The sequence below is a fragment of the Hemitrygon akajei genome, chromosome 21 (genome assembly GCF_048418815.1).
Source record: "Hemitrygon akajei chromosome 21, sHemAka1.3, whole genome shotgun sequence".
NCBI classification, from domain to species: Eukaryota; Metazoa; Chordata; class Chondrichthyes; order Myliobatiformes; family Dasyatidae; genus Hemitrygon; species Hemitrygon akajei.
This window is the reverse complement of record NC_133144.1, coordinates 46440182-46465409: the sequence shown is the minus strand read 5'-3', so window position 1 is coordinate 46465409 and position 25228 is coordinate 46440182. Positions and strand designations below refer to the sequence as shown.

The window sequence follows — 25228 nt, the reverse complement described above, 5'->3', positions numbered from 1 at the left end:
CTGAAAGGGGGGAAAAAGTCATTGTAAGTTGTCTTATTGTCATGGTTCCAGTGTGGCATAGGGCATAGCCCTTTACTTTGTCTTTTAAATAATGTATTTTATAGAAAGAAGTTTAAAGGAGTGCAGATGGGAATGCTTGCCATTAAAGATACAGGTCATTTTGGTTCACTGATTTATCTGTAAGTGGCTGGAGATTCTTGTATTAGAACTGGGGCTGAAAGCTTTTTATTTTCAATTTCTATTTGATGTCTTTATGGAAATCGTAAATGTAACTGTAGCCAAAAGTGTTCCCGATAAAGGTGTAGATTTATAATAAGTTTTTTTGCTTTCCATATTATTATATTGTTGGCAGTGTAGATTTACTGTAGCTTTTCTGCTTGTAATAGTTCATTTGCTTGAAAACTTATTTACATACATGTGTTATGTATGCCACAAAGACTGAGTGGTACTTTAATTGGCCTGGGAAAGATATTGATAAGAGATTTCCAATATCTATTGGATTGAAACCTATGGCTGAAGCAATTTAGAAATTACAAGAATTGGAAGAAACTGATACAAGCACAGTCTCAGGATAATCTATGCCAATCAAAAGGAAAAGTCCACCCTCATCAAACCCAGTTACAACTTTGTTGTTAGTATTTTAAAATGTAATTTATTTTTTTTATTGAACTACATTTTGTGAGGAAAGGGATGTGTGTGAGATGGCTTTAAATTAATTGAAAATATTGCTTTAATCTCTGGTTTAATGGTTTGATATCTTAGCCAATCTGTCTAGCTCTTTGCTCCTGCCTTCTCCTATTTTTTTACTGCTTTGTTTTCCATTTCTTTTGCTGCTGCAGACTGTATTTCTGGGAGAGAGCAAATCAACAAGGCCGTATCAGGTATGTCATAGTAGTTTTACTGTGATGTATCTGCTGCGTGCTTGTTACTTAACTGAAGCATCAGGTGGGTGCCAGATGTTTTCTGTCAAATTGCTTGTATGTCACATTGTTGTGTTAGTGGCTACAAGCTGTCATGCGATGTCTGCATAATTTGTGGACCAGTTTGACAGACTTTATTTTCTTGATAGTTGTGTTGAGCTAGCCTGTTAGAACACTTTGACTGATAGTATGATAGGAATGTGGAACTTGCAGTTGTTGAAATATGAAAGTTGTTTCAACAAACTTAAGAATAATTATTCTTTCTTATTTTGTATCTCTGAAATTGAGCAGTTAATATTAGAATATGACACATTGTTCAGTATCTTTTCCATCTTAAAAACACAGAATCTTGATGTTGATGGTGCTCTGAGGTTAATTTTCATCACAACTGAGGTTTGGTGTTGCAGTTTTCCCAATTGCTGAAAAAAATATTACTGTTGAAATATTGGGTTAGATTTTCTAGGGAAATGCTGACAGTTCCTTGTAGAACAAATTTCAGGATTCCTGTGCAGGTGCGTTCAATCGCAGCGTTGCTGAATGTGTTAGTAGGCCTTCGAAAGTCAATCCAGTACCACAGTCTGATGGCTTCTTCATTCATTTCTATGGTGGGATGTAAGCTTCCGTCAATTCCTGAGCAACTTAAAAACCTTTTGCCAGGTTACATGTGGAACTGCAACACTGACTTCATCAAAGGAGAGAAACCATAGCGTGTTGTTACTGTATTTTTAAGCACATGCATTTGATTTTTTTCAACTAAGTTTTGTCTATTTTCAATTTTCATGCTTCAGAATGTCTGCAGAATAAGAAGCTCTTCAGCAAAAATCTCTGTCACAATCATTCAAAATCATGATAAGCTTGTGAATTTTAATAACTGGATACTCTAGCATGTGTGACAGTTTGCTATCGAATTTTTGGTTATAAGCAGTGGTTTCTAGGGTTGGGCGTATTCTTATTGCCATATGTGTCAGTATCTGTAATCACAAAACCTTACCATCATGTATTGTTTAATTGATGAAAATTAGGATAGCTTTGTTTCGGAGATGACACTGGTGGATCTGCAGAAGTTAAGACTATAAGGTACAGGAGCAGAATTTGGCTATCTGATCCATTGAGTTTGCGCCGCCATTTCATCATGGCTGATCCAGTTTTCCTCTCAGCCCCAATCTCTTGCTATTTCCCTGTATCCCTTCATGCTCTGACCAATCAAGAATCTATTAGCCTTTGCCTTAAATATACATAAAGACTTGGCCTCCACTGCTGGCTGTGGCAAAGAATTCCACAGATTCACCACTCTGGCTAAAGGAATTCCTTCTCTGTTCTAAAAGGATGGCTCTCTATTCTGAGGCTGTGTTCTTTGTTCTTAGACTCTCTCAACATGGGAAACATCCTCTCCACATCCACTCTATCAAGGCATTTCACCATTTGATAGGTTTCAATGAGGTCACCCCTCATTCCTCTGAACTCTAGTGAATAGAGGCCCAGAGCCATCAAACACTTTTCACTTAACAAGCCATTCAATCCTGGAATAATTTTTGTGAACCTCCTCTGAACCCTCTTCAGTTTCAGCACATTCTTTATAAGATTGGTGCCCAAACCTGCTCACAATACTCCGTGAGGTGTCACCAGAGCTTTATAAAGTCTTGATATTACATCCTTGCTTTTATATTCTAGTCTTGAAATGAATGCTAACATTGCATTTGCCTTCCTCACCACACGCTCAACCTGTAAAATAACTTGTAGGGAATCCTGCACGAGGACTCCCAAGTCCCTTTGCACCTCAGTTTTTTTGTATTTTCTCTCCATTTCAAAAATAATCAAACCTTTTAATCTTTTCTACTAAAGTGCATGACCATGCACTTCCTGGCACTGTTTTCCATCTGCCATTTCTTTTGCCCATTCTCCTAATCGGTTTAAGTCTTTCTGTAGCCTCTACTTCCTCAAAACTACCTGCCCCTCCAACTATCGTCATATTGTCTGAAATCTTTGCAATAAAGCCATTAATTCAATCTTTCAAATCATTGACAAATAACGTAAAAAGAATCAGTCCCAACACAATCCTGTGGAACACTGCTATTCACTGGCAGCCAGCCAGAAAAGGCTCTGTTTATTTCCACTCTTTGCCTCCTTCCAGTCAGCCACTGCTTTATCTATACTAGAACCTTTCCCTTCATACCATGGGCTCAGAGCTTGTTAATCAGTCTCAGGTGTAGCACCTTGTCAAAGGCCTTCTGAAAATCAAAGTACACAACAGTGAGCGATTCTCCTTTGTCTATCCTGCTTGTTATTTCTTAAAAGAATTTAAGCAGATTTGTCAGGCAAGATTTTCCCCTGAGGAAACCCTGCTGATTATGGCCTTTTTTATCATGTGTCTCCAAGTATCCTGAGACCTCATTCTTAATCAACTCCCAACATCTTCCCAACCACTGAGGTCAGCCTAACTAGCTTACAGTTTCATTTCTTCTGCCTCACTCTCCTTGAAGAGTGGAGCAACATTTGCAATTTTCCAGTCTTCTGGAACCATTTCAGCATCTGGTGATTAATGAACGATCATTACTAATGTCTCCATGATCGCTTCAGCCACCTCTTTCAGAACTCTAGGGTGTACACTGTCTGGTCCAGGTGATTTATCTACCTTTAGTCCTTTCAGTTTCCCAAGACCATTCTCTCTAGTTACGGTAACTTTATATGCTTCATGCCCCCTGACATCTGGAACTTCCACCACACTGCTAGTGTCTTCTTCCATAGTGAAGACTGATGCAAAATACTTATTCAGTTTGTCTGCCATTTTGTTGTCCCCATTACTACCTCTGCAGCATGGTTTTCCAGGGGTCTAACATCCACTCTTGCCTCTCTTTTACACTTTATGTATCTGAAGAAACTTTTGGTAAGTTTTGTCTGGTTAGCAGTGATGCTTTTGGCACAATGTTCTTGACAAATATTGCTAGTTTTAGATGTGCTTGGGACCACACATACCTTTTTGCATTTTATATCTTTTTATGTGGCATTAATGATATTATGGCTTAAATGATAAATTTGTACTGGTGCTCACAGTTTCTAATAAGTAGGAACTGAAGCCACTGAAACTCTTAAACCTCTTCTGTTGTTCAGTGAGATCATGGTTAATCTGTATTGGTTCAGTACATCAATTTCATTGGCTCTATGTCCCTTTATATTAACTTAAGATTTGGAAACATTGTTTGAAATCATCTGGAGAACCTTTTGTGAGAGTGACTTCAAATAGGTAAGTTAAAATGAGTTGTAAAATAGACAACAATTCATTGTAATGATATCAACTCCTGTCTGAGAAGTGACTTGGATGCACTCCATTTTGCCTATTGGCACAACAGGTCCAAAGCAGATGCCATTTCACTGGCTCTTCATTCAACCCTCAAACATCTGAACAGCAAAGGAGTGTATATCAGGATGGTCTTTATCAATTAAAGCTCAGCATTCAATACCATCATCCCCTCAAAACCTAATCCATAAGCTTCAAGATCTTGGTCATAATACCTCTTTGTGTAATTAGATCCTTGAGTTCCTCACTTGCAGACCCCAGTCAGTTCGGATTGGCAGCAACAACTCCACTATTTCCCTCAGCACAGCTGTACCACAAGGCTGTGTGCTTAGCCCCCTACTTTACTCACTTTATACTTATGACTGTGTGGCTATGCACAGCTCTAATGCCATACGCAAGTTTGCTGGTCAATTGTCATTGGTCGAATCAAAGGTGGTGATGAATCAGCGTATAGGAGGAAAATTGAAAATCTGGCTTAGCGGTGCCACAACAATCTCTCACTCTATGTCAGGAAGACCAAGGAGTTCATTATTGACTTCAGGAGGAGGAAACTGGAGATTATTGAGCCAGTCCTCATCGGGGGAATCAGAGGTGGAGAAGGTTAGCAGTTTTAAATTACTTGATATTATCATTTTAGAGGACCTTTCCTGGGCCCAGCACGTCAATGCAATTACAAAGAAAGCACACTGTGCCTCTACTTTCTTAGGAGTTTGTGAAGATGACATCTAAAATTTTGACAAACTGCTGCTGATGCATGGTGGAGAGTATATTGACTGGCTATACCATGGCCTGGTATGGAAACACCAATGCCCTTGAATGGAAAATTCTGCAAAAACTAGTGGATATGGCCCAGTCCATCACACCATTGAGCACATCTACATGGAGCGCTGTTGCAGGAAAGCAGCATCAGTGGACTCCCATCATGCAGGACATGCTTTCTACTGCTGTCATCAGGAAGAAGGTACAGGAGCCTTGCCACTAGATCCAGGAACAGTTGTTACCCCTCAACCATCAGATTCTTACCAGTGGGGATGACTTCACTCGCCCCCATCACTGACCTCTGCCCACAACCTATGGGCTCACTTTCAAGGACGCTTCATCTCAGGTTCTCGATAGTTATTGATTATTTATTTATCTTTTGTATTGTTGCAGTTTTGTTGTCTTCTGTAGATTGGCTGTTTGTCCTTCCTGTTGGATGTGGTCTTTCATTGATTCTATTATGTTTGTTTTGGATTTACTGAGTTTGCAAATGAGAAAATGAATCTCAGTGTTTATATGGTTGCATATATGTACTTCCATAATAAATTTACTTTGAAATTTATTTAGCTTTCTATCAGATATTGGTCAATTTTGACTGAACTAATTCATTCTGGCTGGGCTACCAAGCATTTTGGGATCCCACATGGCATTCTTTTTTATTTGTAAGTTAAATTGACAGGTTATCAGATATTAGTGGTATTGACTTCTAGACGTTGTGATCAGAAATGAGCCATTGTCCGCAGATTTTATTTCTTCATGACTGTATGCTTAACATTTGCTGATAATATTTGCTGTATAAGATGGTGAGAGGCATTGATCATGTGGATAGTCAGAGGCTTTTTCCCAAGGCTGAAATGGTTGCCATAAGAAGACACAGGTTTAAGGTGCTGGGGAGTAGGTACAGAGGAGATGTTGGGGTAAGTTTTTTTACGCAGAGAGTGGTGAGTGCGTGGAATGGGCTGCCGGCAACGGTGGTGGAGACGGATATGATGGCGTCTTTTAAGAGACTTTTGGATAGGTACATGGAGCTTAGAAAAATAGAGGGCTATAGGTAAGCCTAGTAATTTCTATGGTAGGGACGTGTACGGCACAACTTTGTGGGCCGAAGAGCCTGTATTGTGCGGTAGGTTTTCTATGTTTCTATAATGGCATGCATTTTACAGTACTTTGGTTTCAATTTTGCACTTGCTGTCTTTAGTTGATTATAGTAAAGTCTAGTTCAAAGTGAATGGTATAATTAACCAGGGAAGATTTGTGAAGAGTGTGAACCATTGTGTTAGATAAGAATTGTTGGTTCCTCATCCCTCAATTTTGATATTAAATTCTGACCAACAGTTAATGTTCTTCATTTCTAAGTAAATGTTTATAATTGACATTGTTGTACTCTGTTTTTATTTCAGGATGAAGAACAAGATCCACTTCTAAATAGTTTCAACCATCTTAAAGAAGTGTTGAATAATATAACAGGTACCAACTAATTAGTTGATATATTATATGCTGTCATGTTTGTCAAGTAGGTCATTTTAACCCATTTTGGCACCTTGTATAAATTATTACTTCTCTATTCTGAACATTTGTATTCTTTTTAGAGAATTTAAATTTTAGTTGAAATAAACTTTTTGACCACGATAGTAGCAAGCAAAGTTGCTTTCTGAGTAACTGAATTAACACTGAAAATGTGGAAATTATCAGCATGTCAGGCAGCATTTGTGGAGAAAAGCTGAATTAATCAGAAATGGGAAGTTAAAAATCAAACATGCAGAAAACTCGTCCTGGAGATATACAGGGAGTATAGAGGAGTACTTAAAATAGAAATCAGGAGAGGCAAAAAGGGTTCATGAAATATCATTGGTAGAAAAGTATAAGATGAAGAAAAGGAAAGAAAAGCTCTAGGTGTGGGAAGGTAGGGAGACCTCCAGTGTCCTTGATGACTACAACTGCAAGAAGTACATCCAGCTGCAGTTTCTAACAATTCGCTTTAAGGAGTTGAATCTGGAACTGGATGAATTCCGGATTATTTGGGAGGCTGTAGGGGTGATAGATAGGACATATAGAGATCTGGTTATGCCCAAGGTGCAGGACACATGAAACTGGATGACAAGAAGGGGAAAGGGGTTAAGGAGCCAGTGCAGAGTATCCCTGTGACCATCTTCCTCAACAACAGGTATATCGAGGGGGGAGGGAGTGGGGATGACTTAACAGAGGAAAGCCACAGTGGGGTCATGTTTCTGGCACTGAGTCTGCCTCTGTGCCTCAGAAGGGAAGATGGGAGAAGAGCCACACTATGGATGATAGGGGATTCATTAGTTAGGGGAAGGGACAGGAGGTTCTGTGGGCAAGAATGAGATACCCAGATGATATGTTGCCTCCTGGGCGCCAGGGTCCTGGATATCTCCAATCGAGTCCTTGGCATTCTTAAGTTGAAGGGTGAACAGCCGGAAGTCATGGTCAACGTAGGTACAAATGACATGGGTAGGACGAGTGATGAGCTCTTGCATAGGGAGTTCAAGGAATTAGGTGCTAAGTTAAAGGGCAGGACCTGCAGTTTGTGATCTCAGGATTGCTACCTGTGCCACGTGCTAGTGAGGCCAGAACTAGAAAGATTATACAGTTTAATATGTGGCTAAGGAGTTGATGTAAGAGGGATGGAATAGTTTTTTGGATCATTGGGCTCTCTTCCAGGGAAGGTAGGTCCTATACAGAAGGGACTGTTTGCACCTGAACTGAAGGGGGACAAATATCCTAGCAGGAAGGTTTGTTAAGATTGCATGATAGGGTTTAAACTAGGGTGATGGAAACCAGAGTGCCAGAACTTAGTGGAGAGGTTGTAGGGGTAGATGTTGGTAAGACCTCAGACAAAGTCAGGAATCCCAAGGTTGAGCATGGTGTGACTAGTGTCCTGAGCTGCCTATTTTTCAATGCAAATAGTATCATAGGAAAGACAGCTAATAATGCTGATTTATAAACAGGCAATGTGTAGTGAGGAGAAGCTGTTGATAGGGCAAAATTGCAGTCAGTAGGATGAGTTGCAATGTAAAAGGCAGGAAAAATAGAAAAGAGTGAATACAGAATTGAAGGTGTTGTATTTGAATGCACGCAGTATGCGGAATAAGGTTCTGTAGATGAACTTGCGGCACAGTTGCAGATTGGCAGGTTTGATGTTGTAGCCACCACTGAATCATTGCTGAAGGAAGGTTATAGCTGGGATCTTAATTTCCAAGGATACACATTATATCAAAAGGATAGGCAGGAAGGCAGAGGGTCGATGTTGCTCTGTTCATTTTAAAAAATGAAATCAAGTCATCAGAAAGAGGTGGTATAGGGTCGGAAGGTGTTGAATCAATATGAATAGAGATAAGGAACTGCAAGGGTAAAAAGACCCTGATGGGAGTCGTATACAGAACCCCAAACTTTAGTAAGCATGTGGCCTATAAATTACAACAGGAGATAGAAAATGCATGCCAAAGAACAATATTACAATAGTCATGGGGATTTCAATTTGCAGGTAGATTGGGGAAAATCAGGCTGGATTACCAGAGGGGAATTTCTAGAGTGCCTGCGAGACGGCTTTTCAGAGCAGCTCATGGTTGATCCCGCTAGAGAATCATCTATTCTGCATTGAGTGTTGTGGAATGAACCAGAATTGATTAGAGAGCTTAGGGTAAAAGAACCCTTAGGGGCAAGTAACCATACCGTGATCAAATTCACCCTGAAATTTGAGAAGGAGAAACTAAAGTCAGATGTATCAGTATTGCAGTGGAGTAAAGGGAATTACAGAGGCATGAGAAAGGAGTTGGTTAGAATTGACTGGAAAAAAAACACTGGCAGGGATGTCGGCAGAGCAGCAGTGGCTGAAATTTCTGGAAGCAATTCAGAAGACACAGGATATAAACATTCCAAAGAGGAAGAAGTATTCTAAAGGAAAGGTGACACAGTTGTGGCTAACATAAGTCAAAACCAGCATAAAAGCCAAAGAGAGGCCATATAATAGGGTAAAAAAATTTTAAGAAGTTAGAGGACTGGGAAACTTTCAAGTAAAAGGCAATTAACAAAGTCATTTAGGTGAAGATGGAATACAAAAGTGAGCTAGCCAGTAATAATAAAGAGGATACCAAAAGTTTCTTTAGATACATAAAGTGTAAAGAGAGTGGATATCAGACCACTGGAAAACAATGCTGGAGAGGTAGGAATGGGGGATAATGAAATGGTGAATGAACTGAACAAGTATTTTGCATCAGTACTTTGCATCAGAAGATGGTAGCTGTATGGTGGAAGTTCCTGGTGTCAGAGGTCATGAAGTGTGTGAAGTTGCCATTACTGGAAAGAAGGTTCTTGGTAAACTGAAAGATCTGAAGGTAGATAAGACACCTGGACCAGATGGTGTACACCTCAGATTTCTGAAAGAGGTGGCTAAAGAGATCGTGGAGGCATTATCTTTAAAGAATCACTAGATTCTGGGATGGTTCTGGAAGACTGGGAAATTGCAAATGTTATTCGACTCTTCAAGAAGGGAGGGAGGCAAATGAAAGGAAACTTTTGGCTAGTTAGTCTGACCTCAGTAGTTGGAAAGTTATTGGAGTTGACTAATGAAGATGATGTCTTGGGGTACTTGGAGGCACATGATATAATAGGCCATAGGCAGCTTAGTTTCCTCCAGGGAAAATACTGCCTGACAAATCTGTTGGAATTCTTTGAAGAAATGTCAATTAAGATAGACAAAGGAGAACCGGTTGATGTGTGCTTGGATTTTCAGAAGGCCTTTGACAATGTACCGCACATGAAGCTGCTTAACAAGCTATGCACCTGTGGTATTACAGGAAAGATTCTAGTATGCATATAGCAATGGCTGATTGGCAGAAGACAAAGGGGGAATAAAGGGAACATTTTCTGGTTGGCTGCTGGTGAGGCCTCACTTGGAGTATTGTTAACGGTTTCGGGCCCCTTATTTTAGAAAGTAAGTGCTGAAACTGGAGAGGGTTTAAAAGAGGTTTATGAAAATGATTCCAGGATTGAATAGCTTGTCATTTGAAGGGCATTTGATGGCTCTGGACCTATATTCACTAAAATTCAGAGGAAGGAGGAGTGACCTCATTGAAACCTATCAAATAGTGGAAGGCCTTGATAGGGTGGATGTGGAGAGTATGTTTCCTATAGTGGGAGAATGTAAAACTGGAGGACACAGCCTCAGAATAAAGGAGTGTCCTTTTAGAATGGAGATAAGGAATTTCATTAGCCAGACAGTGGTGAATCTGTGGAGTTCTTTCCCACAGGCAGCTGTGGAGGCCAAGTTTTTATGTTTATTTAAGATGGAGGTTGATAGATTCTTGATTGGTCAGGGCATGAAAGGCTACGAGGAGAAGGCAGGAGATTGGTGCTGAGAGGAATATTGGATCAACCATGATGACATGGTGGAGCAGACTCAATGGGCTCTTGTATCTTATAGCTTTATGAATTTGAAGGCATTTTCTATCAGTGAAAAAAGGATCTGCTGTTTTCTGCTGGTTACCTTGCAGTTTAGAGGGGTGATCTGTGCTGAGCAAGGTCCTAAATGAATACTTCTCATTTGTATTCCCTGAGGAGAAAGACCTGGTAGATGAAGAATTTAGAGAGAGATGGTGATAAACATAGAGCATGTTACCATTAAAAAGGAGGAGCAAATTTGTGCCTTGTAGTGCATAAAGGTGGCTAAATTGCCCTAGGGCAATTTGAGATATATCCTAAGGTATTATGGGAGCAAATTTCTTTGGCTCTGGCAAAATGTGTTTCTTGATTAGCCATAGATGAGATGTGAAATGTCGAGAGAATAGTGAATGTTGTATTTTCTTTTACAAGGACAATAGGGAAAAGCTAGATAACTACAGGTCAGTGGGTTTGGCATTAGTGTTAGGGAAACTATTGGACCAAAGTCAAAGGGACATGGTTTATCTATGTTTGGAAAGACTGGGATTGATTGGAGATGGACAGCATCATCTAGTTCATGGAAAATCCTGTATCACTTATTGAATAAACTTTTCTGACAAGCATATTGTTGAGGGCAGTAGATGTCTATATGGAGTTCAGTAAGGCCTTTGATAAGGTCACCCATGGTAGTCCATTCAAAATGTTCAGAGTCCAACGGATCCATCCTGGAAAAGCAGTGGATCTGAACTTATTAATAGGAGGCAGAGGGTGTTGGTGAAGGGTTGTTATTTTAATTCGAAACTGTGATTGGAGCTCTATCGTAAAGGTTGGTTAGAGACCTTTGATGTCTCTGATCAATGTTTCCTCTAAGGTGTGTCCATGCACATCTTTTGCTACTAGCGCACAAAGGAGTTTAAACTGCGCACAAAAGGTTGTCTCCCTCTACCTTGTTAGCATGTTAAGTATATTTCATGATTGTACAGAGTCACATTTCCTTTTCTAGTTTCTGATGTAGATGGTGTTGACAACATGGAGTTTGTGATGATTTGTCTGTAGATTTTAGAACTGGGCTTATTTATATTGTTTTTAATTGAAGAAATTATTGTTTCACTATGTTGAATTCCAAAGAAGCAAAGGGCATGAAGTGCAAAAGAACTGCTAGTTTATTCACAGTGGAATGGCTTAATGAAACAGTAGAAACTGCTACACTGAACATTCATGAGGTCAGGAACGTGCAGTTACGAGAAATATTTATATACAATACAGAAACTGGTGTTAACCGCATATATTGTCGCAATGCAAAAGTTACTGGAAGATTTGCAAGTCGGAAGAAGTGGACTGATTATCTGGAAACTTGATATTTTTAAAAGTGTCATTTAGCAAGCAAATCATATATGGACAGTGAGAAAATCCTTCGTTATCCACTGCAGCCCTGCTATGTATGTTTTGTGAGAGTGCAGATGAACGAGAGTGAAAGCAATCAAACCCAGGGGAGACAGTGTTTTGCTAGCTGTTAAAACGAATATCTCCATATCTAAAGTTCAGTGTGCACATGTTGTTGTCACTGGGCAAAAAACAGCACAACACAAGATTTTTGTGCACTCTGCTCATTACAAATTAGAGGGGACATTGTCTGTGATATCCATGAATAATTTGATGAGAACCTAAAAGGTATAATTAGTAAACTTAGAGGTGATAGGAACATTAGTGCAATTATAGATGGTGAAGAGATTTTAAGGCTACAGAATAACATAAATCAGCTGGAAAGCAATAGCAGATGGAATTTAATCCTGGCCTGTTTGAGATGATGCAACCAAGAGTAGAATGTAAATGACAGGGACCTAGTGCGTGTTGATAAATGGAGACCTTGGAGTACATCCATTCATCTCTGAAAGTGGCAATATAGATAGAGATGGTGATTAAGATGACGTAGGATGTTTGTCCTCTTTGAGCATTGCATAGAATATCAAAGATGGGATGACAACTTTAATAAAACATTGGTCAAACTACATTTGGAGTATTGTATGCATTTCTGTTTGTCAAATTGTTGGAAGGTTGTTATGAACTGGAGTGGGTGCCAAGACGATTCACCAGGATGTTGCCTGAATTGGAGAATTTCAGTTCAAAGGAGAGATTGGATAGGCTGGCTTGTTTCCCTGGAGCAGAGAGGCTGAGGGATAGTTTGATAGAGTTACGTGCTGTATCTATTCCCCTCAGTTTTATATAGGAATCTTTATCACCACAGTGATGCATTAAAGGCAAAGTGTAAATTTGTAAGTGCTAGAGGTTTCGAGGCAATCTGAGGCAGATTTTTTTTCTCGCGCGGTTGTTGAAACCTGTGGAGATGGTGGAGGTAAATGCTCTCGCAATATTTAACAAGCATCTGGGCAAGCACTTGAATTGCCGAAGCAATAAAAGCTATTGGGTATATTTAATTCCTAGATTATGCGTTCAAGAATTAGAATATGTCTTGGAAAGTTAAGAGGTAAAGTTGGGATTGTGAAAGATGGAGAGGAGATAATGACAGGAAAGTTCTCCAAAAGAAGAGCAGACAGTACTGTGACAGGTGATGGAGCCGTGTTACTTTTTCCAAAACTAATCAAAAGAAAAAACACAGGAGCCGGGGATAAACAAGTCTACTTTTGTTGAGGACAAGTTATTTGGTATATTTAAAGTGGAGGTTCTTAATTAGTAAGGGTGTTAAAGATAATGAGGAGAGGTCTAATCTAATTGTACTGTGATAGTGGTCACAACGTGGTCTCACATTGAAGGAGCTAAACAACATGATTGCTGCGTAGAGTACTTCTGTGCAGTCGGCAAGGGTGGTACGGAGCTTCTAGTTGTCTGCAACTTTTAATCATCTGTTGTACTCCCTCTCTGTCTTTGCCCTATTCCTGTCACAAAGAAAATAAGTATTTCATATTAAAATTGCCCAGGCTATGACAATTGGCCTTCAAGATAACATTGCAACAATTTTTTATTTTACTTATTCATTTGCAGGATGTGGGTGTCACCAGCTAAGACAGCATTTATTGCCCATTCATAGTTACTCTTGAGAGAAGGTAGTGATGAGCTGTCTTCTTGAACTCCTACAGTCCCTGAAGTCCCTACACTCACAGTGATGTTAGGGGGGGAATTCCATGATTTTTGACCCAGTGACAGTGAATGAATGGTGATATGTTTCCGAGTCAGGATAGTGAGTAACTTGGAATTGACCTGCAACTATGTGTTGTCAATCGCAGCAAAAATCTCACGCAGTTGCTTCACGTTCAGTTCCTGGACGACTTCACTTTTGGGCCGTTTGCTACTGCGTTCGATTTCAATTGTTATCCTTTCCTCTTGCAATTGCATCAGCTCTTCATCTGTCAGTTCTTGGTCATGGGATGCCAAAACCTCTTCAACATCATCTTCGTCAACTTCCACAAACCCAACCTCCTTAGGTAATCTCACTATGTCCTTACTTAGTTCATCATGATCAAAACGCTTAATTATGTCTAGTTTTACGCTCAGTGTAAACCCTTACGAGCTCTTTTAGGTTTTTCCGATACCTCAGAACTCACCTTACTAACGGATGCACAAAATAAATTGAGATAAAGTACAGATGCTCACAGGCACATGTTTAAGCAATGGCAGGTAGAATGCAGTTCCAGGGGAGGAGTTTGGCTGTTCGGGGCGTGCTGCCTTTTTTTTGTAACAGTGAATATATCTTCCGTTAGTGAAAACACGTAACTAGTGTAGATCTTTCGTAACAGCGAGGTGTTGTAAAGCAAACGTTCGAAAAACGGAGTCACCTGTATGTAATTAACCTAAAATGATTTCATGATCATCATGACTGTTATCCACCAGATTGTGGATAAACAGAGAAAACAAAGATGATAATAACAGCTCTTTGAGTTGACAGGCTTCAATTGTTAGGATACCACATGTTTCAGAATTATATTCTGAGTTAATGATTTACATTGGAGAATTGAATGCAATTTTCATAAGTTTTTTTGATTATACAAAGCAAGATGGTTAAAGAGACTTGTGAACAGAAACTGCCGTCTATCCATACAGAAATATAGATAGATTCAGCAGACAGTAATTTCTAGGGTTTTGCGTAGTACTACAGTATGTTATGAATTTCTTAGCAGAAGTGTGGTGAAGGTTGACCAGTCTGACTTTTGCAGTCAGAGGCATTTTGGTATGAGGAGAATCATATCCATCTTTTCCTAATGTTTTGAATAGCTCAGTGAAAATAAAACATTATTTATTATGGAATTGGAAGTTTGATTGTTTCTGTTGGTTTTTAATATTTCTACCCCCAGATAAAAAAAATTACTCAAAGTTTGCCATCTTTTCTGTGCACTACCCCAGAGGGTTTTGGAAGCAATTGCTATGCATATTTGAGACAGTAAGTAGTCGGTTTTTGGATATTAAGGGAATAAGGGTATGAAGGTGAAGGACTGAGTGGCTTATTTCATATGTTCTCAATAGTCAACATTTGATAAAAAAAATTTCAGCAAATAAATGTGATTTTTAATGTACATTTATATAGTACATTAGTCAAGTTAATATTCTCTTGAAGGTTAGTCTCTTTTAAGGTTAGTAGAATATATTCAATAAATTTTTCTAATCCTGTGAGCCACATTGTAATAAATTCCAACATAGTTTGAAATGCTTTTTTTGTACCAAGACTCTGATCTGAAATATTTGATCAGGTGTGGTAGAAATATCCATTGTGAAGTAGTGTTCTTTAGGTTTGTCAATATTATCTCTTTTTCCCATTTTATGGATTTCAGAGTTTATTTATAATTTTCAGATTCCCTCAGGAAGTGGAAACATGGTCTGTTCATTATTTAACCAAAAATTGTAATGAACTGAGTGAGGCAGTGTAAATGTTAAGCAGTGTTCCAGTCGTGCACAGTTTGCTCCTGTGTGTTGCCTCATGGTATCTCTGTGCAAAGTGCTGCTCGTAATCCCTGACCCACCTGCACAGAGCTGTGCTTCAGTGCTGCACATTGTGGAACAGATGCTTACTGTAGCAGAGCACACATTTAATAGAGTTTATAATGTTTATGCTGGATAAACAAACCTGGTTAAAATAGATGTTGTCCAGATTACTCTTGCTGAAACTGATTTTAACATTTTAAGAATAATGATTGTGGTTTTGGGAGCTTATTTTTGTTTTCTTGAATGATGGTGTCAGAATAATTGTAAGCAAGGTAAAAATAAAGGGCACAAAAAGGTTGCAAGTTCCTGAGTTGCAGCAGTCTTTTTTAATATATATTCTGTGTTGCTTAGTTCAGTTTACTCTGGGCTTGGATATGCAACCTTTTTGATAGCTAATGTGCTGCAGGTGAAGCAAAACTAACAGCTCTAATGACAAGTTGACCATCCAACTGAATTGGAAAAAATATCACAAAAAATGCCAGTAATTTTTTTTGACATGCACATAGAGCAGGTTTGTATTATAGTAGAAAGAAGCCTTCATAAATGATCTACAGAAGTTTTGAATCATTAAGACCTCCTCTAAATTGCTTCAATTCTTCATGATTGTCTATGCATATTGTTTCACAATTTTTTTCCTATCGTTTTTCACATTTCTTATAATTCCTCTTCCCAATTCCCATTTCATTGCTGCATGTACTTCTTTCAGATCACAGCACTTTTTCTTGCACTACCTTTGTACTTTTCTTATCTGTTCATGTTATTTACTCAATGCATCTCCAAACCCACATCTCAGAATTCTTTGTTTGACTTTCTCTTTCCTCTAGATTTGTGTTATGGTGTTATAATCACACAGTGCCGAAGTCCAAATTAACAATAGTTTACTACTTATGCTTCTGCTTTAGTGCACCATATTGGTTGCACACATTGTTGTCTCCCTAAAATAGTTGAAGCAAAACAAAGTTTAAGTAATGGCATTGCTGAACACCTTTGACTAGTCCATAAGCAATCCTGTGTATTATTACTTAAATTTTCTAATCTGTTATTTTCTTAATTCTGTTGTTGGATTTTGCACGTTTCTAGCAGGGCTTGGTGTGAATGAAAGGCAGCAGCTCATTTTACAGCCTGGTGCAATACAGGTAAAAAATTGACACTAGTTAGCTAAAAAATGCAGGTGCAGACAAAAAATACAGAAAAGGCTGGAAATGCTGAACTGGTCAGGTAGCATCTATGGACAGAGGAGAGTCAGATGAAGGGTCTTCAACCTTCTGTCTTTCTGATTCACAGCTATAGGCTGACCTATCTTTTTTGCTTTAGGATTTTTGAGCCTTTTGTATTGTATTCCTGTAGATGAGATTTATTTTCTTTTGTCCTAAGATAACTTTGGATGACATTTCTTCTATTTGCATCTCCCTGAGACAATACCTTTTGTTACTCAGTAATCTAAACCTAACTCTTTCAGTTGGTGCCATCTCCAATTTGGTATTCAATTTCTCATGGATTTTATTCAAGATTTTGCCCTTTGTTCTTTCTTTCTTTTCCTGTGATCTCTGTGACTTAAAGCATTTTTGTTATTCGTAACTTTACCCCGTTGGATGAAGTGCATTGATCCGAAATGTCAGCTCTCTTTCTGTCGCTACCGATGCTACCTGACCTGATGAGTATTTTAACTTTTAAAAGGCTTCGCTCGTTCACTTCATTAACCTTGCCTCCTACTTTCACCCTGCTCTCAAATTTAGCTGGTCTATTTCTGACACCTCCCTCCCCTTTCTTGATCTTTCTGTCTCCATCTCTGGAGACGGCTTATCTACTGATATCTACTATAAGCCTACAGACTCTCACAGCTACCTGGACTATTCCTCTTCCCACCCTGTCTCTTGCAAAAATGCTATCCCCTTCTCACAATTCCTCTGTCTCAGCCGCATCTGCTGTCAGGATGAGGCTTTTCATTCCAGGATGAAGGAGATGTCTTCCTTTTTTAAACAAAGGGGCTTCCCTTCTTCCACCATCAACTCTGTTCACAAACGCATCTCTCCCATTTCCCGCACATCTGCCCTCACCCCATCCGCCCACCACCCTACTCGGGATAGGTCCCCCTTGTCCTCACCTACCACCCCACCAGCCTCCGGATCCAAAGTATAATTCTCCATAACTTCCGCCACCTCCAATGGGATCCCACTACCAAGCACATCTTTCCTTCCCCCCCCCCCCTTTTTGCTTTCCGCAGGGATTGCTCCCTACACGACTCCCTTGTCCATTCATCCCCTGCCCCCATCCCTTCCCACCGATCTCCCTCCTGGCACTTATCCTTGTAAGCGGAACAAGTGCTACACCTGCCCTTACACTTTCTCCCTCACCAACATTCAAGGCCCCAGACAGTCCTTCCAGGTGAGGCGACACTTCATCTGTGAGTCGGCTGGTGTTGTATACTGTGTCCGGTGCTCCCGGTGTGGCCTTTTATATATTGGTGAGACCCGACGCAGACTGGGAGACTGTTTCGCTGAACACCTGCGCTCTGTCTGCCAGAGAAAGCAGGATCTCCCAGTGGCCGCACATTTTAATTCCGCGTCCCATTCCCATTCTGATATGTCTATCCATGGCCTCCTCTACTGTCAAGATGAAGCCACACTCAGGTTGGAGGAACAACACCTTATATACCGGCTGGGTAGCCTCCAACCTGATGGCATGAACACTGACTTCTCTAACTTCTGTTAATGCCCCTCCTCCCCTTCTTACCCCATCCCTGATATATTTAGTTTTTTTTCCCCTCCCTTTTTTTTCTTTCTCTCTCTGCCCATCACTCTGCCTGTTCTCCATCTCCCTCTGGTGCTCCCCTCCTCCTTTCTTTCTCCCTTGGCCTCCCGTCCCATGATCCTTTCCCTTCTCTAGCTCTGTATCCCTTTTGCCAATCACCTTTCTGGCTCTCAGCTTCACCCCACCCCCTCCAGTCTTCTCCTATCATTTTGCATTTCCCCTCCCCCCCCCCTTTCAAATCTCTTACTATCTTTCCTTTCAGTTAGTCCTGACGAAGGGTCTCGGCCCAAAACATCGACAGTGCTTCTCCCTATAGATGCTGCCTGGCCTGCTGTGTTCCACCAGCATTTTGTGTGTGTTGCTTGAGAATTTTAACTGGTGTTTTTATGATAATATTGTTTGTGGAACCATGTTACATGCAAATTTGGCCAACATTACAAGGGTTAAAAATCTTCTTTATTAATGCTCATTGGCTGTTAAGCACCTGTAGGCTGATTTGAAAGAGATGCCAAAGTTTGGTGAGCCACTCACTGTAGGATGTCCAAGCTGGCAATATTTGTATGTGTTCGTTCATGTCATGAGATTTCTCATCTGTATTTGACACTAGGATGCCATTCACTGTCAAGGGTGGAATAGTTGTTAGATATGTACAGTTGTTTAACTCAAATCTTATTTGTTTTTTTTCCTGCCTATCTGCTTATGCACTGTTCAGGACTGCTTCATTTATTAGAAGATTGTAAGTATCATTGAATATCTCCAGTTCTGACTCCATAATGAAGTGAAGGCCATGAATGAAGGTGCTGAGCATGATTGGCCCTAGAGCACTACTCTGAAGAATTATCTCAATGATGTTTTGTGATGTTTTGGAACTAGGATGGTTAACCTTCAACAATTACAGGCACATGACTCAGATAAATGGAATTTTACTCCCCTTGACCAATAAACTAGGGTTTAACATGCCTACATTCGACCAAATGCATCATTTACATCAAAGGCAGTTACACTTGCGTTGCCTCTGAAATTTAGCTCTTTGGTTCTTGCTGAACAAAGACTGTGATAACTTTTACAGCCCTATTTGAGCATTGATGAGAAGATGAAAGCTTGATGTCTCTTCCACTACTTTGCTGATATTTAGGAGTAAATTGTTTCATTGGGCTGTAATTAGCTGATTCAGATTTATTCTACTTTGCATGGATAGGATGTACCTGGACATTCTTCCAGTGTTGGGTAAAGAGCAGACTTGCTTGTATTGGAACAACATGACTTGAGTCAGCTTGCACTGAACTTCGGCACATAGATGGGATGTTGGAATTCTGAGTGTAAAGTGTATGAAGAAACTAATCTGAAGCCACGGTGTGACTTGGTTGCATGGTAGGGTTTTATTTTTTTGCTGTTTAGTCTTCTGTAGCATCTTTTTCCTCTTGTTTGTCTGATCAAAACTGTAGGTTGTGGAGGCCCTGTGCAAATTCTAGTCAATGACTTCATTGATTTGCATATTAGGGGGATGAAAAGTCTAACCTTTTTTAAGCTGTCCAGTAGGCAATAAAGTTTAAAAAAGAATCAAAGAAGTTGTTAGATTTTGAAAAATCCCAGTCAATTGCAGGAGCATGTGGTATCCGAGTTGTTGTCTGTATTGTTAATTCTCCATGTCCCTTTTCCAACTTCTGGTCTCAACGTTTCCCTAAATGTAAAATAAACACTGCATGATTAAAGTAAGAATTTATTTATGACAGTGCATAAATTAAAATGGGAAGAAATAATTGTATGTGCATTCAAGTAAATTTTAAAAATCTCATTAAGAAGTTTACCCTTAATTTTGTTGATCTGTTTTTGGATCAAATTGGCAGAATTTTCCATCTCAGTGATTTGAAATAGGGATTTCTGAGCTGCTGTGTAATAAAATCAATATGCTTATTGTGGAATGCAATAGCTTGCCTCTTGTGGATTGCTTTGCACCATGTTTAGTACAGCTGGCTGTACAGGAAAGAAATAAGATGGACAAGCACTTGTGGCAGTGACACGGCAAGCATCCTGCAATAGAGCTTTATTCAATAGCAAACTCCTGTTAGTGCCTATGTATTCTGAAGAATTGCCACATATGCATAATTCTGGACTGTTTATTTTCTGTTCCTAGAAGGATTACCATTAATTGCTTGGTGCTTGTCATTTCTATGGCAGAATGTTGATAGTTGATGGTGAAGAGTTGCTGCTGTATGCAGAGTATCTGTATTACTTCATGGATTTTTATTTTCCTTTTGTCGGAGTGGAGGAGGGGAGAGGGCTGTGGAGACAAATGTACACTTGGCTGCAGTAGTTTTTCCCCTCTTAATAGCAAATTACATAGTAACTTTCCATTGCTGATGAGAAAACAAGATACAAATGCTTGAAAAATTGTAAATTGATTTATAAGACTTGTTTCCCAACTCATTTACCTTAGTCACCACAGAGGACTCAAGGGCAATGTATCAGATCTTTTATGTTGTTATGTCAATATAATATTCTGTGATAACAAGAAACTGCACATGTGCTGGAATCTGGAGCAAAAACCAGATACTAGAAGAACTAAAGTGGGTCAAGCATCTATGGAGACAGAAGGTACAAGTTGAAGTTTTGGTTCAACCCTGCAAAAGACTGAGAGGGAAGAGAAAAGATTACTCGGGAAGGGATTTGAGATGGGGAGGAAGAATAGAGGCTGGCAGTTGATGGGTTGAACCAGATGGGATGGGGATGATGGGCAGATGGAATCAAACGTGATGGAGAGGGAGAGGAAAACTTAATGTTCATTTCATTTTAAGCTACTCAAGCCAAAAGCCCCGGTATTCTCCTCCTGCACACACATTCACCCATCTACCTAGTTTGCTGCTCTATTTATTTATTTATTTGATGATACAGCACTGAGTTTGCCCTTCGAGCCATGCTGCCCCAGCAACCTTACAGCCCTGATTGTCCTGTGATTAGGTTAGGGTTACTTTATGATGGTCTGTTAACCTACCCAGTGTGTCTTTGGACTGTGGGAGGAAACCGGAGCACCTAGGGAAAACCCATGCATTCCACGGTGAGGAAGTTTGGAGACTCCTTACAGGACAGCGACAGAATTGAACTCGAAACTCCACAAATGCCCTGAGCTGTAATAGCATCACGCTAACCACTACGCTACCCTCTACTTGCCAGTCGCATGGACACGCCTCAATCTGCCCATCATCCTCTTTGGTTGTGCATATAGTAGCAATCTTTATTATTTCTTTTTCTCTCGGTACCGATTCATGGTTGTAAACCAAAATGTCGGCTGGCATCTTTTGACTCCCTGGTTGCTGATGGACTTGTTAAGGTTTCTTTCCTGCATTCTGATTTCTATTCTGGTATTCTGTGATGCTTTCCCACTACTTCATCTTCATGAATCTTAAATTGGTAAAATAAATTAACAAATAACCTCTTTTAAAAATTTGGCACTAAGTCACGAGAAGAACTGCTAACCAGCTTAGATGTTTTTAAGACGATTTGAGAATTTTAGTGAAGACTAAAATTCACTAGGTGATATGAACATCTAACAGACTTAGCTAAAATACATTCTAGTATATTTTCCCTTGACTGGCAAATTAATCTGCATTTGGAGATCTGCGAATGGAATGAGGAGAATTTAGAATTACTTCTCATTCAGACTTGCCCCTCAAATATTTAAATCTCTTCAACTATCACCTTAAACTGTGCTTCCAGTTTTTGACTCTTCAACCACGAAGGGCAGGGGGAGGGTGGGGGGGGGGGGGGGGGGAGAATAACTAGCTCCTCTATCTATGCCCCTCTCTCCTAAAAAAAATAGTTCCAGTCTCTCCCTGTAACTCAAACACTCCAGTCCTAGCAACATCCTTTATGTATTCTTTGTAGCTTAATCATCTTTCCTATAGCATGCATGCATGCATACTCCAAGTGTAGTCTAACCAACATTTTGTACAACTGACTTACAGCTCTTGTACTCAGTATCGTAGATGATGAAGTCAGCATGCAAAAAGCTTTCTTCGCTACCAGTGTCACCACTTTCTGTGAACCGAGTACTTGTGGCCATATGTCTCCCTATTCAGCCACACTCCACAGAGCCCTGTCATTTACTGTGTACACCCTGTGATTGTTTAACTTCCCAAAATGTATCACTGCACTTGTGTGAGTTAAATTCCATCTGCCATTCTGCCCAGTCTCCCGAAAGAGCAAAATCCCATTGTAACCTTGGACAACCTTCTTCATTGTCCATTATACCATCAATTTTGGTGTTATCTGCAGACTTAGTAATTCTAACACTTTTTTTTTCCAATTTATCACTATTTATGGCAAACAACAGGAGATGGAGCAGTGCTCCCTCTAGCTCAATATTAGCAATGGATCTCCAATCTGAAAAGCAAGAATCCACTACAAATGGCCTCCTTTTGCCTTTTACTACCAAACCAATTTTGTATGTACTTTTACATTGCTATGTTCAGCTATTTGATTTTTTAATGTATATTTAAGTTGTTCTTCCTAAAAAATTAAAGTGAGTTTTTTGTATATTGTACAGTTCTTTGTAAAAGAAGTCAGTGCTGAATTAGGCTTGGGTCTAAAGATGCATACAAGATTAACTTAAAAACTTGAAGTAGGGTTACAATAAACTGGAAAGATGCAGCTAACAAGAAGCCACACTGGGGAGTTGTGTATTTGGGAAAATAAAGCATTTTATGAAGAAAAGGGGCAAAGAGAAAAGTATATCAGCCTTTGTATTAACCTTGGGTTTTCTTCACCTGGACTTGGAAATTAAATCTGCTTCATCTATAGCAAGGACTGTCAGTTCAAAAGTGTTGACTCTTCATCTGCTTCTAATGAAATGAATGAGAAAAAAGCATTTTGGATTTACACCAAGAACTTTAAAGATGAAACATAAGTGGTTTTCCTCATCATTGACAACGAGGTGGCATATAGAGGGGAGGTAGAGCGACTGGTAGAATGATGTGAGCACAACTTGAGTCTCAATGTGGACACCAAGTTTCTGGGAGTGTGCATAATGAACAATCACACCTGGTCCCTCAACAGTATCTCTTTGGTCAAGAAAACACAGCAGTGTCTCCACTTCTTGAGGAGATTGAGGCTCCTCCCCACCCCCCAATTTTTACAGGACCACCATTGAGAGTGCCAGCTCGACCAGCTGCATCATCACCTGGTACAGGAGTTACAAGGCATCTGACCCATAAGTCCCTATATTGGATTGTGAGGACTGCTTAGAGGATCATCGGGGTCTCTCTTCCACCCATCAGAGATATTTATCAGAAGCACTGCGTATTTCAGGGTCCTTACATTGTCAATGATCCCTCTCATCTGTCCAACAATCTCTTTTGACTCCTTACCGTTAGGCATGAGGTACTGTGGCAATAGGAGGAGAATCATTGGGATCGAAAACAGCTTCCTCCTCCTCCAAGTTGTAAGGCTACTGAATTCCCTGCTACCACAGAGGTCATCACAAGTGAAGCGCTAGTAGCATTATGTTTACTTTTTAACTTGTGTTGTAAATGCACCTTATTATTTATTAATTTGCCAGTGGTAATATTACTTTGTGTTATGTGTGCAAGTTGTAAATACTGTCTTGTGCACCATGATCTGGAAAAATGTTTTATTTGGTGGTGTACAGTTGAATGATAATAAACTGAACTTGAACTTGTATGGTTACCCCACCTTGGCACATGCATATTGAGTGAAAAGGGTCATTTGTTTTGCTTTAGAAATGAAAACTTAAGCTGGTATTAAGCAATGTGTGTTAGGTTTTTTAGAAGCAAATATGTTCCTTGGTTTAGCATAAAAATTATTTTGCTGGTTCATTATCATAATTACTATTTCATACAAACAGATTTAAATTATAAACTCTGCTGCTAGTGAGTGCCATCCTTTGCTATAGTGGTTTAATTTATTTCAGTTGATGAACTGGTATTGGGTTTTAAATTGCAGTTACTGGACATATGATCTTGTTTGAATAGTTACAGTTAAATCATTTTGAAGAATTGTCCTTGTGATGAATTTAGTTACCAGATCATTTCCTAGTACACAATTCCATGTCTCTTCCCCAACAAGTGATTGACAGGAACATGTGTATATTGTACAGCTGGAAGTATATCATCTGCAAATTCGGTTGGGTAAATATAGTAGACAGTCTGTCCAGTTGAGAGATGGATTGTTCTGGGAAAGGAAGTGCTGTCTATATTCTGAAAATAATTTCTTTCACTTCTGGGAGTACGTTTTTTTACAAAGACAATACAGTGAGGGAATTGGCAAATCTGCATGCAATTGAAGAATCACTTGTGGTTATCTTGATTTGGGGGGACTCATTGAAGTTAGAAGCCAATTGGCTTGGTGTTTTATTAGGTGCATTTTGTTTAGCCAAAATTTTGCAGTGTAGCTGCTGAATTAGTTTGCCAGAGAATTGTGATCTTCACTTGGCAAAGAGATTTTTTCTTTGTTATTTCAGTCTCCCCCCGCCGCCCCCAATGCTACTGTAAAACAATAGGTAGGCATTGCTCTTGCTTGTGAGATGTGGTTTAAAAAAAATCATTTTCTTGCTGTAAAGGTCAAAGTTTGATAGCTTAGTGGAGGAACAGAGCTGCTAAATCCCCTCATTTTTATTCATACAAATACAAGCATTTAGTGAATCCCAGACAACCACAAGACTCAGTGGCAGGTTGGATTTTGAATGACAGCTGCAACAGGCTCCCCTTTCTTTCTCCCCCTCTCGTTTGAATTAAATTTACAGGCGCATATCTTGTATTAAGAAAAATGCAATTAAAGGATTTTTTTTCCCTGTTAGAACAGACGTTAGTTGGTCATTTTAAACATTTCTAACTGTTTTAATGTCCACAATTGAAACATTTTAAGTGTGGCTGTACATCAGACCTTTATTTGTAAAAGAATGTTCAAGGGCATATATAATTGTCACATTTGGAGATGAAGTCAGCAGCCAGGTTGGTTATGCCAGGCCATTTTGTTTGCTTTGGACAGAGTTTATATTTACACTTTTTAAAAAAAGTATTGCCATATAAGATTTAAAAGTGTGTGGTATTTTCTAGGAAGTTTACAACTGATTTAAAGTAATGACCCATTTTATGTAAGTATTATTCATTGTAAATAAAATTATTGTATTTTGTTTCAAAGTGTTATATTTGTCCAT

The 25228-nt window shown here is 39.5% G+C and overlaps 1 protein-coding gene across 5 annotated transcripts in view; it reads left to right on the top strand.

The window, feature by feature from the left end:
* gbf1 (golgi brefeldin A resistant guanine nucleotide exchange factor 1) overlaps nt 1–25228 on the top strand; it is a 266769-nt gene that overhangs the window by 27071 nt on the left and 214470 nt on the right. For all 5 annotated transcript variants that reach the window (XM_073025342.1, XM_073025339.1, XM_073025341.1 and 2 more), the window contains exon 3: nt 6375–6441. In XM_073025342.1, the coding sequence (XP_072881443.1) occupies nt 6375–6441 (67 nt within the window). The remainder of the gene's footprint in view (nt 1–6374; nt 6442–25228) is intronic.